The sequence below is a fragment of the Anarhichas minor genome, unplaced genomic scaffold (assembly GCF_050575085.1).
Source record: "Anarhichas minor isolate MPS153535 unplaced genomic scaffold, ASM5057508v1 ptg000136l, whole genome shotgun sequence".
Classification (NCBI taxonomy): domain Eukaryota; kingdom Metazoa; phylum Chordata; class Actinopteri; order Perciformes; family Anarhichadidae; genus Anarhichas; species Anarhichas minor.
The window spans coordinates 14,637,097-14,651,007 of NW_027466582.1; the positions used below are offsets into that span (position 1 = coordinate 14,637,097).

At 42.7% G+C, this 13,911-nt stretch overlaps 1 protein-coding gene across 1 annotated transcript in view; it reads right to left on the bottom strand.

Moving 5' to 3' along the window:
* igf2r (insulin-like growth factor 2 receptor) overlaps nt 1-13,911 on the bottom strand; it is a 38,470-nt gene that overhangs the window by 22,104 nt on the left and 2,455 nt on the right. The window contains exons 3-16 of the mRNA XM_076084460.1: nt 9,473-9,591; nt 7,216-7,314; nt 6,455-6,587; nt 6,087-6,198; nt 5,569-5,677; nt 5,031-5,190; nt 3,899-4,088; nt 2,678-2,781; nt 2,031-2,195; nt 1,763-1,906; nt 1,466-1,621; nt 1,182-1,319; nt 484-634; nt 23-191 (exon numbers count right to left, since the gene is read on the bottom strand). Of these exons, the coding sequence (XP_075940575.1) occupies nt 23-191; nt 484-634; nt 1,182-1,319; nt 1,466-1,621; nt 1,763-1,906; nt 2,031-2,195; nt 2,678-2,781; nt 3,899-4,088; nt 5,031-5,190; nt 5,569-5,677; nt 6,087-6,198; nt 6,455-6,587; nt 7,216-7,314; nt 9,473-9,591 (1,949 nt within the window). The remainder of the gene's footprint in view (nt 1-22; nt 192-483; nt 635-1,181; nt 1,320-1,465; nt 1,622-1,762; nt 1,907-2,030; nt 2,196-2,677; nt 2,782-3,898; nt 4,089-5,030; nt 5,191-5,568; nt 5,678-6,086; nt 6,199-6,454; nt 6,588-7,215; nt 7,315-9,472; nt 9,592-13,911) is intronic.

Sequence of the window (13,911 nt, forward strand, 5' to 3'; positions counted from 1 at the left end):
ATGTGCAGAGACACAGGTTTACCTGGAATTCGGGATAACCTGCTCCAACTTCTGGGTCACAGAGGAAAGAGATGAGAGTGGATCTGAGAGTGTGTTCTTTGTTGTTGTACTGGGAGCCGTGACTGTAGGACAGCTGGATCAGGCCGTCGTAGTACGACAGGCGGGAGTTCGCTTCCCCAAGACTCCAAGAACTGATGTGGCAGAAAGAAAATTTGCAAGTCATCATATTGTCATGTCTATCAAAGAAAAGAAATTATATATATTTATATATATATATATATAAATAGAGTCAAATTGATCAAATTCTGGTAGTGAAACAAGTCATTTCGAAGGGTTGAGACACTCAAAATGAAATTTAAAAAACCACAAGAGAATTACACCAGCTGCGATGCCGAATTGATCGTAAACTATACGGTTGTGATTAACTGCAGAAATGTGTGAATGGGTGCTCCTGCTTGCATGCCCACGGCTCCTCCTTCTTACCTCTTGTCGACCTGGCATGTTCCGGCCTTTTCAGGACAGCTGGCAGCCTTGACGGGCCCACAGACGTTGATGTAGTAGTCATAGTTGCCGCTGGTCAGGTTGTAGAAGTCACCGTCGGCTTTGGAGAGAGGCGACAAGTCGAAAGAGAAGCCTGTGGAGCAACAGAGGCCAGTTATAGAGGAGGATTAAAGCCGAGTCAAAGATGTCAACTCTGAACAGCGTAGCACAACATGGAAGTTAAAGCTGTGCCGTTTATTTAAACGTGAAAGTGCAATAAAAAGGTCAAAAAGGTGAATAATCGTGATCTCAATATAGATTTCTGATTTTTTGTTTATTTCAGTTGGGCCAGGAAGCCTACATTAACTAAACTCTGCTAATTTAATAATCAATTGACAGCTTCACAAATGAGAGGATTTGCTGCTTTTCTATGTTTTATATGATAGAGAAATCAATATATTTTGATTTTGGACTGTTTGGATTATACATCCTGACAGACAGTTTAAGGAAAACTTTGGTATTTTTCAGCTTGGACCCTATTTTCCCATGTTTTTGTGTCTAAGTGACTAATGGGGACGACTATGTTTTTGAATTTCTGTTGCTTCGTTCTCGCCTTTCCTTCACTGCTGTGTTTTTCTGGCTCGAGCAAAAATATTGATCAGTCAGTTAGCGCGCTGATCAAACGTTTATGCGTGCCGTACCAGCCTGAGGGTCCTCCACTTTGCAGTCGTCTCCCTGAGTCTTCGAGAGGACGCAGGCGGCGGCAGTGTACCATTCCAACTCGTACACACAGCCGTCCGACGCAACGCTACGAAGGACGGGAGCGCTCTCCAGATCTCCTGCAAGGAAGGCAAGAAGAGGAAAATGTGTAGGAGGAGACAACAAAATCAAAACCACACAGAAATTAGAGAGAAAAACACAGAGCAGATATTAAACATGAAGATCAAAAATATCTAATGACAACTCTTCTCTCTGTTTAGCTTACCCGGTTTGCACTTGAGGGTGAGGATAGTTTGGATCCTCATCTTTTTATTGCTGCAAAAACTTCCATCGGTATACACCAGTCTGATGTCATTTCCTATTTTAGTCTTCTGGGGAGATGAGAGGAAGCTGCCCAGGCTGATCGCCCTATTATCCTTATCTGAGGGAGAGAAGGGAACAATCAACAAACTAAAAGGCTACAACTATCCCTGACAATTTCATGAATTCTGCAAGTTTTTTACAACTCCTCGACATCCCTTCTACCACCATCATCCCCCCCGGGCCTTGTGTAGACTCTTACCCACGGCACAGATGGAGGCATTCACCGGGCAGCGGGCAGCTGCACCCGTCTGGATGACTTTGTGACAGACATTCAGGTAGAAACGCGAGTCCAGCTTTGGAGATTTAGCATCCACCACCTCCCAGTTCCCACCGACATCTGACCCTGAAGCAGCACAGGAGAGACACGGAGGAAGGTGCCGTATCAGCAGCAAATGTTTAGTCACAACAGGCGGAAAACAGAATGTGCTACATTGAGTGGCTGTGACCACAACCATTCGCCTTCTCACCAGGGTATCTTGTGAGGGGTGAAAGGTCGTAGTGTTTGTTGTCATCTCTGACTCGACACAGTAGATCCTCTTTCTCCTTGACGCAGGCGAAGGCCGTCTCCCAGTTAAAAAAATAAGTGCAGTCTGTCTCCCCCGCAAACACTGGACTCCCTCGCCCACCGTTGGCTACAGAAAGAAAGGCACACCGTGGGTTAAGCATGAGTTTTGACGGGATTCCACCTGACTGACAATTCTGAATAAATGGAACTTTTACATTTAGAGATGCGACAGTAAAAATACACAAATCAGTGATTTGGGGAGGGGTTTCTTGAGAAACTCCAAATGGTAAAAAAAAGTACAATATGTTGTCCACTAATGGAGTAAAATGTGGACAGGGAGAAAACTAGAGAAGTCCTTGACCTGTAAATGTAGTGTTCCTTTGGCTCAGAAACTATAATGTTGAACAATAAAAAAACAAGATGAAATGAAACATGTCCTTGTGAATAATCTTAATTTCACTGACACAGTGCATCATGTACATTATTACAGGATGACAATCTCCTGGTAGCAGCACGTCTTGCCGTCTGTCACAATGTAATTCTTGATACTACCACAAGGTGGTGATTGTGTGCTGATGATGATCTTCTGAAGGAACTTCTGTGTCTTACATGCATTCTTGTTGCACTCAAAGTTGATGATGGTCATTCTCAGGAAGCCGGAGGTGCATCTGGTCCCGTCCGGGTAGATCAGAGTCAGATCTCCATCTGAATAACTACGGATGAAAACAGGGTTAAAGGTGAAAGAGTTAAGAAATGTACCGGCGCTGTTTAAGATGTTCTACCTGAAGTGCGTGGATCATTTCTATATATATTTTTAAAATCCATCCAGATAAGATAAAAGGCAACAGCAGCGCATGAAGATGTGGCGGCCGGTAGCTCCCGTCTGCTGTATTTTTGGTCTTTATAACTGGAGTACATGACAGAAATACACTAATCAACATTGGAAAAAGAAGCGCAGGGATTGAATTAAGTTAGGGCCAAAACCTTCTATTACGATATTGGTATTTTTATATCATGTTATCAATCTATATTATGATATAATGCAATTAATAAACTAGTCTATATGAAATAACCACACGGTTTTGTGTACTCTTTAATACTCTTCAAACTCTTTAATTTAATACTTGACAAATGAGTATTTTCTTATTAAATTAAGAACATAAGTACAAAGTAATCGGATTTTCTGAGAAATGTGAGTTAGTATAATGCTTGTTATTATCAAATGAATAAACGTAACTGTGTATCAAGATGTCTCGATATACGATTACTGCACATCACAATACGATTCCAATAAAAGACGATAAATTATCATATTGAATTATGGCCCAGCACTAGGTTATGTGCAGCGGACCTTGAGAAAATCACCACCAACTGTGTCTTCCGACCACCCAACCAGACCCGGCGGACCAAATGAGAGCAAAAGCTGAGTCGACCTCCCCAGGAGGAGAGCCGGGATGGAAGCTAAGCTAATCCAGCTAAGACCTTTTGGCTACTCCACCACTCTTCCTACTCCTGGCTGATGTGTGGCCGTATGAACATAAAATGGATTAAATAAGACTCGGCCTAACAGGAAGTCGCTGACTATTGTGCCCTTATCTTTACAGAGACCTGGCTCTATAGCGGTATCCCGGATCAAGCTGCACGTGACGGGCGGACCGCAGGAGAGTGCAGGATTCCGGTGGGACGAGAAGAGGCGGACTCTGTGTTTACATCAATGATGCTTGGTGCTCAAATATAGTCAAAGCTGACGGACAATGTTTCCCCGATGTAGAATTATTAACACCTTTAAACACCGACCGGCTGACACGCACGCACACACACACACATTACCGTAGTGTCTGGTTCTGATATCTTCCAGCCACCTTCTTCATGTCTCCGGACTTCTTCACCTGGCAGGACGATACGAACTTGTTTTGGCCACATTCAGTAGTGGGGATCTCTCCACACACGTTCAGGTAGTAGATGTAGCTGTCATCCCCATCACTGGACCCAGAGTGTGCGTAGTACGGGTGGTCTGTAGCTACACACACACACACACACACACACACACACACACACACACACACACACACACACACACACACACACACACACACACACACACACACACACACACACACACACACACACACACACACACACACACACACACACACACACACACACACACAAAGCAGCATTGGAAATTTACGTATTTGTCCAATGAGTAATAAATCAATATACATATAAGAATGCACGTGCATGAACTGTGAGTTGACAAAAAAACAGGAAGGTCAGTACAGTTTACTCATGAAGCTACTTCCTCTGACTGGGATAAAAGCAGCTTCACTGTGAGCCAATAATTCTTGTGGGTTATACATGTAATCGTGGATAATGCAAGAGAGAAGGAACGTTTGGGCTTTTATTTACACTGTTAATCATCTACCAGAACTTGGCACGCTGGGGTTTCCAGCTTGTTACTTTTATGTCTCTAGTCCAGAACGTGGACACACCTTCTTCTGTGCTCGTGCGTTCACTCTTGTAGCTTATAAGAACCAGTTTGAGGAATGAGGACTTGATGGAAACCGGACAGCCTTTTGGCTGCTACGCACTCCCTTTAGAGGATTAATCAAGCAAGAGGCTTGTTGCTTTTATAAATGGTTATTTTATTTATATATATATATATATATATATATATATATATATATATATATATATACATATATCTGCTAATGTTTCATAAAATAGCTGAACAGACCACAAAATCTGTTTAACTGTAAGGCTGACCCGGATGCTTCGAAGCTTTACTCGTTAGTAATCACATCCAAAACTGTATCTGTTTGTTGTGTGTAGAGGAAGCTTGTGCAGCGACGCTGAACATTTTGTGGTTGTTTTCCAATTTTTGTTCTCTGTGCTACCTGGTGCGCAACAGGATGCTGGGGTGGTAGCTTGGGACCCCCGGTTTGGAGGAAGAACTACTTACAGCTCAAGGTGAGAGGTGTTAGGTCTATGGAGATGTCGTGCTGTTCGCTGGTCAGTTTGCAGGTGTGGCTCTCCAGGTAGTCTCTGTGACACGCGTACTCAGTCACCCACTCCACCTCGTAGCGACAGTTCGACCCCGCTGTCATCTTAGGAGTGCTGCCCTGGGAAACCAAAGGACACTTTTAGTGAAGCAGGAACTTGCAGAGTTGTTCTGATACCAGTATCAGAAAGGCCACCGATGTAGCCTGAACTGCTGGATCAGGTAGCGGTGAGTACGCAAGTCTATGCACCGATCACACCAATATAAATTAGATATTAGAGAGGGAATTATGACCCGTTTAACTTTTTTTGTTTTTAACGCACTGGCATGGGATTGGTACTCGGTATCGGCTGATACAAAAGTATTAAAATTGGTATCAGGAGGCAAAAACAATGGTTTCGGAATATGTGAGCACAAGATTAAAACAAAACAAGTAGACACAAGTTTGCCATGTACATACTGCATAGTGTGTGTGTGTGTGTGTGTGTGTGCAACCTACTGAATGTCTGCTTGACGGACAGATGAAAGTGATGGTGACGGCAGGTTCGTGTCCATTGCAGATGTCCGGAGGAGATGAACCAGCAGCGACTTCATAGTGTAGCTTCAGACTTGAGAAGAGAGGAGACAAGAAACTAAATTAGCTGTTCATTTAATTACATTAAAAGTGTATCCCTCAGTCCAACAAGGGTCACTCTACAGACATCTAAGGCCGTGGTTACACTTGTGTTTTTTTTTTTGTTTTTTGTTTTTAAATCAGCAGTAACTTAACACGACTCTGGTCTCCAGCCCCAGGTTTTCCTCCTCTCTTCCCTTCGCTCTCCTCGGGAGAGGAACTCCCATGTTTGGGGGGAGATGATGGAGAACTACGTATGAAAAATCTTCTGGATTGTGCCCACAGTGTTGTCTACACCTCACTGAGATCCAAACTCAATGCGAGCAAGGCCACCTCGGCATGCGGTCTGGCTCAAACATATGGAACGTCAGACGACAGACGGTTAGCATTCATCAAGAAGATACCTGTCGTTGGAGAACAGCTCTAGCGGTCCGGTAGGAGAGCCCATGTCGTAGGAGCCATGACTGGTGACCAGACAGGCTGCAGAGCCCTCCGGACACGATTTGTCTGGTCGGTCTGAGACAAGAAGAGGAAGGATATGAGAAGATGGGGGGGGAGGGAAGTTTGTATGTAATAGGAAAACTATATTGCTACTAGCAGTGTTGCTCAATTATTGGCCTGTAGACATTACATCACATTTATCTCAGCATAACTTGATGGCTTTCTTTGCTTAAAAATGTCAAAAAATGATCAGTGTTGGTCAGCAGGTATCTTTACTGCAAACTGTTTGATAAAAAATGTATAGGAAAGGGCTCTTTCATAAGGGACTGACTGAGACTCCTGCAGATGTTGATGTAGAAGTCGATGCTGTCGTCTCCGTCGTCCACCAGATAGCCGTTGTTCACTCGGATCAGGGGGCTGAGGTCGTGCTTCTTACCGTCAGAGTCGAACACATAGCAGGGCACCTGCACACAGAGGAGGTAGTGTCACACTGCAGCGCTGACATCGCAATCCGCAGAGGAAAGCGGAGGGTTCATGGCAGAACGAATTTACATCGGCTATCAACAGACACTCTTGCCAAAGCAGATATGAAATGCCACATCGGATCTTTGTGTGGATGGTAAAATGACATCATGGTTATGTCCATACAGCATTGTGCAGGTCTGTAGCATCTGACAGATCATTGGTAATTGTAACCAAATGTGCCCACATGCAATTCTTTTCAACCTTCTTTTTAACCTCCAAACTATTCCATCAGATTCATGTTATTGGATTCTTATTAATAATAATAATTTTTTTTTGGGGGGGGGGGGGGGGTCTGTTGCTCTTTCGCTAATTTAATTCATTTCACACATTCTCTCAATTATTCCACGTTGAGCTCACATTAACGGCCTCATCGTGACGACATGCGACATGTTGCTGTAACCGCCCTCACAAGGGTGTGAGGGCGGCTTTTCATTTCCCTTTAAACTCCTCTCTCCTCGCCTCATTGTTTCTCACGTATCACACCTCGACAGACAGCAGTTCCTTTCTCTCTCTCTTACACGTCAAAAAAAAACTTCCAGTCAGCCAGTCACATGTTCCACCACGTACCTCTTTGTGTGGCTTGAATTTATCTTTCTTGCAGGCGGTGAAGGTCCTCCACTCGAAGTAATGCACACACTGGGACACGGCGACAAACTCCGGGGTCCCCTGCAAGCACACGAACACAGGGAGCATGAGTAATACGGGTAGTTTCATGATAATGGTGACTAACACAGTATAGTGCTGTGTAACAAGCAGCGGTGATTCAACACACAGGTGAACGAAGGAAAGGTTTAGCATGAGGGGAAATATGTCAGTGTCTCTGTTATAACACAGAATATACAGGTTTATTTTGTTAATGTTAAAAAGAATGTATTTTAAATGTTGCTTTAACGGGAGAACATTTATGTACTATGTATTACTCCCCACATGCACAGTTGAGTGCACAACCACAGTCTGCTGCTGGAGTGGTTGAAGGTTCAGTGCTCACTCAAGGGCAACACTTGTGGAGAGAGAGAGAAGGTTGGAGTGTTTTTCATTCTCGCTCCTGATCCTGAGAGTCAAACCAGGAACTTGTCCCGTTACAGGTCGACGTACTTTTCATCTGTCATAAGGCACATTTTGACACTCGTTCAGTGATTTCTGGTGTTGTGTGAATATTTTTTTTTGCTGAAGTGGGTAAAAACAAAATACATATTTATGACAAACTGAATTTTGAGCGACCTGAATCAGTTTTATTTGCTTAGCGTTGTCCAAACTAAAAGGATGACGGTTATATTTTAAAGGTACCCTTTACAGTTTTTGACCTTAGTATCGCTCAGGAGCAACGGTTTTACACGTCAGTCCCCATTTTGCTTGTTCTCGTGACGTGACACACGTTTCTTCTCGCACTATTCCTCTGATCTGCAGGTGGTTATAAAGCACCAAGAAATACAGCAACAAAGAAATAATGTAAACAGAAGTTCTCTGTTGTCAAAAACTAAATAAAGGACGTATAAGATCATTTGAAAAGAGAAGTGAACTGCTACAAAAAAAGCCAAAGTTACACATAATGTCAAATTCTTACCAAGATCTTACGAGAGAAAAAGAGTTGCATTGAGCAAGAGACAAAGAACATGCCACAGCCACAGTTTACACTATCCAAGTCATTTAAAGAATTACAGATTTAGTAAATATTCTACACACAGAGAACCTAAAAACAAGCTCTTTAAATGTTGGTAGCAAAAAATAAATTGTGTCTTTAGGTGTTAAATTCATAAGCTGTCCACTCTTGAGGCAGATTATAATCACAGACAACTTCTTCTTCTTCTTTTCAGCATTAGATGACTTTGTAAAAAGTTTAAAAAAAAAGCCACTTTCATTTCTCCACTTCAGACGTTGTGAGCAGAAAATATAGCGCTGATGGTCTTCTTCTACTGCGCTTTGTGACTCTATACAGGAAGCGGCGCATGTTAATGTCAACCCACCGCTCAGCAACCGCAACCGCAACACACACACACACACACACACACACACACACACACACACACACACACACACACACACACACACACACACACACACACACACACACACACACACACACACACACACACACACACACACACACACACACACACACACACACACACACACACACACACACACACACACACACACACAAGTTCGTAGCAGGTGACTGTCATTGTCCTACATTATTTTCCCCTCAACAGATTCTCTTCCTTTCGTGGCAGCAGACAGCTGCTCCTGGTACATTTCAATAAATGTCATTTTAGCTTTTTTTTAGATTCGTCTCAGAGAGAGAAAAGACCCATTTTTATTTTCAGCTCGATGAAATACGAGTCAAATAAAAGCTCAAAAACATCCGCAGGGGTTTAACCTTCGTTTCAGTCAGCTGGGCGTCTCTCGGATTTTTTTTATATTGTGCTGAATACAAAGAATTAGAAACAGCAAAGCACTTTAACATTTCCTCAATATTGCACAACGATGTTCATGGTGGAACTTTATACATCTAAAAAGTTAAATGTCATGATATCAAGTCATATGTTTTCATGAGCGTAACCATTTGGATTACCGATATGTGGTTTATCCAGTTATTCAAAATAACGCCACCAATCGCATTATCATTATCAATATTAACTGCCACTGAGTGACGAGTTAAGGGCCTTGCTCAAGGGCGCCTCGAAGGTGGTAATGAGAGAGAGGCAAGCGCTGCTCTATCGCTTTCCCCCGTCAGATTTATCACTAATCATACCGTTAACCTTCTTCCGGTAGCTTAAACACAAGCACAAATCATCCCTATAGAATAAGGGGGTGTGAGTCTTACCAGGGTTTTCCCGCACTGGAAGCTGATGCTGGTCTGAATGTTGTTGCCGCTCTCCGGACATTTCTCTGTACCGTTGTAATCCAGCACCGTGCCAGACAGCGTCTGCAGGGACAGCTCACCTGTACATCCAGAGACAAGAGAAACAGTCAATGACCGACCGTTGAGCCTTTACTTTGTACAACAGATATGTAGAATGTCTAATTAACTTTGAATCAAATCCATTTTCTTCGCAATTATTACAACACAGAAGGGTGGAAAGACTGCCTTTTGGAATAAGGCGGAGAGACGGTGGTGGACAAAATACATACGTGTATGACAATTGTAGCTTTATTTCTTCTTTACACTTCTTTCCACCCTCGTCTTTACCACCCATGGATAATCAAACACAGATTATACAGAGCTACACAGAGACTTCCTGTACCCAACAGTTGTTGTTATTGCGATAAAAAGATTATAACAACATTTATCTAATGATATTTTAAGAATGAAAACAGTAAAAACACACAGTCTCTGGTTTCCCTGTATGTTACTGTAGCAGACAGACAGTCTGGCAGAATAACGGCTTCACCCGCCAACCTCTTCTGACCCACACACGACTTAAACCTCGGTAGCATAATATCCCGACTCTGCTGCCAGTACAGAGTCGTTATTTATCATCTGAATAGAACCAGACAGCAGTGGGAAATGTTCTGCATGTGAAGGAACATTTGGGGCAGTTAAATAAACTCACAGCGGGTCTCGGCCCGACGAAACTACCGGGATGTCTGTAAATGTGCTACCGAACCTAAAGCTGAAATATGCCTCCGTCGCACCGACGAAGATCAGCAGAAAATAAATCAGTTTTCCTCCTTCCTGCAGGTCATTAAGCAGCCAAACATTTAGCCTGAACAGAAACTAATTGGAGTTCATTAAAGCATTACAACTACAAATCCCCTTTGCAATGAGCCGGACGAGTGTGTCTAATTGATGACCTCATTCTCGGCCTCGTGTATATTTCAGCGTCTCCGTCGAATTTAAAATGTTACGAAGAAATACTAACAACTTTCATGGGCATTTGAAGTGTTGTTACGTGTGTGTGTGTGTGTGTGTGTGTGTGTGTGTGTGTGTGTGTGTGTGTGTGTGTGTGTGTGTGTGTGTGTGTGTGTGTGTGTGCGCGCGTGTGTGTTCCCACTGACATGGCTGGCGCGCTGTCACAAACGGACCATGAAGGAATGTAACTGAACAACACAGTGACCGACTAACACCAACCACTACTGTAGGCAGGACCGAAGCACTGCCCACGTCCCAGCCTGTTGCACTGCATCAACTTAAAGTCCCGTAATACTGAGTTATAGTTGTTATTATTATTGGACATATTTTGGCAGTATTATGACTAAGATAAGGAGTAAAGTATGCATGGTTTCACTGGGATTTCTCTGGGCATTTAGAGTAGATCAAGTTGAAACAATTACTCGATTAATTCATAACTTCGACTGAAATTTAATATGCAGACTTTTTTTTTTACATAAAAATAGCAATCAAATGTGAGAATGTGACACCTTTATCTCACATGATTGTCAATTGATTTTCTCTTTTGGACTGTTGGTCAGACAAAACAAGCAATTTGAAGACGTCACCTAGGACTTTGTGATGGTCTATTTTGTGATAAAAAACACGCTTTTAATAATGAAAATGTGGGAACAAATGCGATCCATTGTAAATCTAAGTGGACTACAGCCGCTGATCTATACGAAAGGGCGAACAACTAACTTTTTACAGGCACTTTTCAGTCCAGTACATGTGGTGAGGGGAGCGTTTGTTCCTCCAAAGATTTTGATTTGAGGAAGCAGAAAAACCCACAAATATCAAAGTGTTAGAATGGACAATGTGTGGTTTTTATGTCAAGGCAGCATGAACAAAGCCAGAAGAGAGAGAGAGAGAGAGACAGAGAGAGAGAGAGACAGAAGGACAGAGAGAGAGAGAGAGACAGAAGGACAGAGAGAGAGAGAGACAGAAGGAGAGAGAGAGCGCTGGCGAGTGAGTGAGCGTGACATTTGTGTCTATTTGTGTTTGTGCTCAATGATGTGTTCCCGTGTCATGTGATAAGTCATCTGGCATGACTAAACTGCAACTCATCTGACCACACTGCTCCTTGTTTGCCCTTCTGTCACTTTCCCACTGTGTGATCTTCCTCTTGAAACAACTAAAATCTTGTGAGGACATCTTAATAAAGATAAGTTGTGAAATACACTGTACAACGACGACATGACTCTGCAGTCTCCAGCTCTTTGTCAGCCTCAGAGAACAAGAGTCGGATGACACGCTCAGAGCTACCAGACACCGGTCTGTCACCGGGGGAAGGTCACGGCCTCAGACTGCAGGACAAGTCGTTGTTGTGGGTCTTTGAAATAACTCCGTCTGGCAGCCTGTCCTCTTTGGAAAAGGTCACGGGTCAAAATCAGAGACAGTGACGCAACTGGAATTGAGAAACAGCCAAAAATAATCACAGCGATCCTGTGTCAAAATGTAAGAAATCGTCAGGTAGCTGTTTGATATTAACAGTAATGTGACATCAGCATGTGGTCTAATGTATTTACACAGTAGGAACTGGGAGGTTGTGGCACCACTTCAAACAATAATTTGGGAGGCATCCAATGAGCCGAAGAGAAAGAAAAGATGTCATATTTCTGCCCGTCCACTAATTCATTCTTCAAAGAGTAACACAAGAGTTCATAAGGGTTATAAAAAACATCTCAAAAGGCATCACACGTGTCTGCAGCTCATTGCTCCCCTGGGCTAACCAAACCTTTAATTTGTGGTTTTCAAAAACTGAGGGGTGCTTCTCCCAGAGGGGGGGGGGGGGGGGGCATGTGACCCAGGGGTGGGAATATGTGGAGCAGAACTAAATGACTCTGATTGGTGTGGAAACAATACAAAAACAAGAGGGATTTCACGCTATCAAGGGAAGTTAGGGAGTTCCATTCTGACAGCAGAAACGACAAATGAGGAAGAGATATTTGAGGAGAAGAAATACAACAGATCCGAAAACAGATCAGTTAAAACCTGAAGTAGAGGTTCACTTTGAATAGATCAGGTGTCTTTCAGATTCAGATACAAAGCCGACACTTGAAAAAAGTACCTCCAGAGTAATCTCCCAGACCCCAAAGTGACGTCCTCGAAACGCTTGTTTTGACCAAACAATAATGAAAAAAAAACAATTCCTGGCATTTGAGAAGTTGGACACAGAAAATGTTTTGGCATTTTTGCTCAAAATAATAATTTTAAAGTGATAAAAATCACTGAAACGATAAAATCAACTATCAACATTTTTTTTAGAGTGACTCATCACTGCAGCTCTGAAAGTGAAAGGAAAACATGAAGTTTGTGAACTTGATAATGTTCTCTAATAACATTGTGGTTAATAAATTATTTAACAGCAACTAAGAGTTATTTTCATTATTGATTTGTAATCAATCATCCCGTCACAAGTTGATGTCATCAAATGAAGTCAGGGGCAAAACAGAAGGCGTGGCCTCAAATTAAGTGTAATCAATGCACGTCAGCGTGATTAAATAAAGATCAGGGCCGTCTCTGTTTACTGAAGGTCAGGTCTGATGAAGGAAATCACACTCTCATAGTGACACACAATGTTCACACAAACACTACAATTCAACCACTGAACAGGAGGAGGAACTACAACAGAAATTACACACTAGTTACAACTGTGAAGCTAAGTTGCTGATGCTAAGCTAAACTGCTTCTGCCGGACTTGCAGTGAGGGTTGCTCGTCTGGGACAGAGCGAGGTGCAGATCTTGCTGACACACAACAGCAGCAGCAGACTCATCAGCACAGATATCAGATCTGCTAATGTACTGATAAAGCTCTGAAAGACTGATGCATAAAGCATCACTTCATGCAGCATCATAAACCCCCTCAGCGGTTCGATGATGCTACCCGTCACTAAGAAACCCAACAGTAGTGACACCTCCTCTCCTCAAACATACAGCAAACATGCAGCTACAATAACTAACCTCACAATAGCTGACCAGTGTTTATGGGCTGACCAGATTATCGCAGGTCAAACCATGTGTCGCACAGAACACGCCGAAACGGAAAATTAATCTGCAACTATTTTGGTAATAGAATAAGTAAAAATGCCATACGTTTGATGGTTCCAGGCTCTCAAATGTGTGTATTTGATGCTTTTCTTTGTTACATATAGCTGAAAATCATTGCAAATACGGATCTTACTTTTCTGTAAACATACGCTAAAATACATGTATGTTTTGGTTGGGACTCCAGACCGAGAACAGCTGTCAACAAGATCAATCAGAATGATTTGAGACACATTTACCAAACTTTTTCCTATTTATATCAAGCCAGATGATTCAAAACAAATTTCACGCTTCACACAGAAACAGACTAAATAGCATATATGTGGCCAAAGTGCCCAAAACAC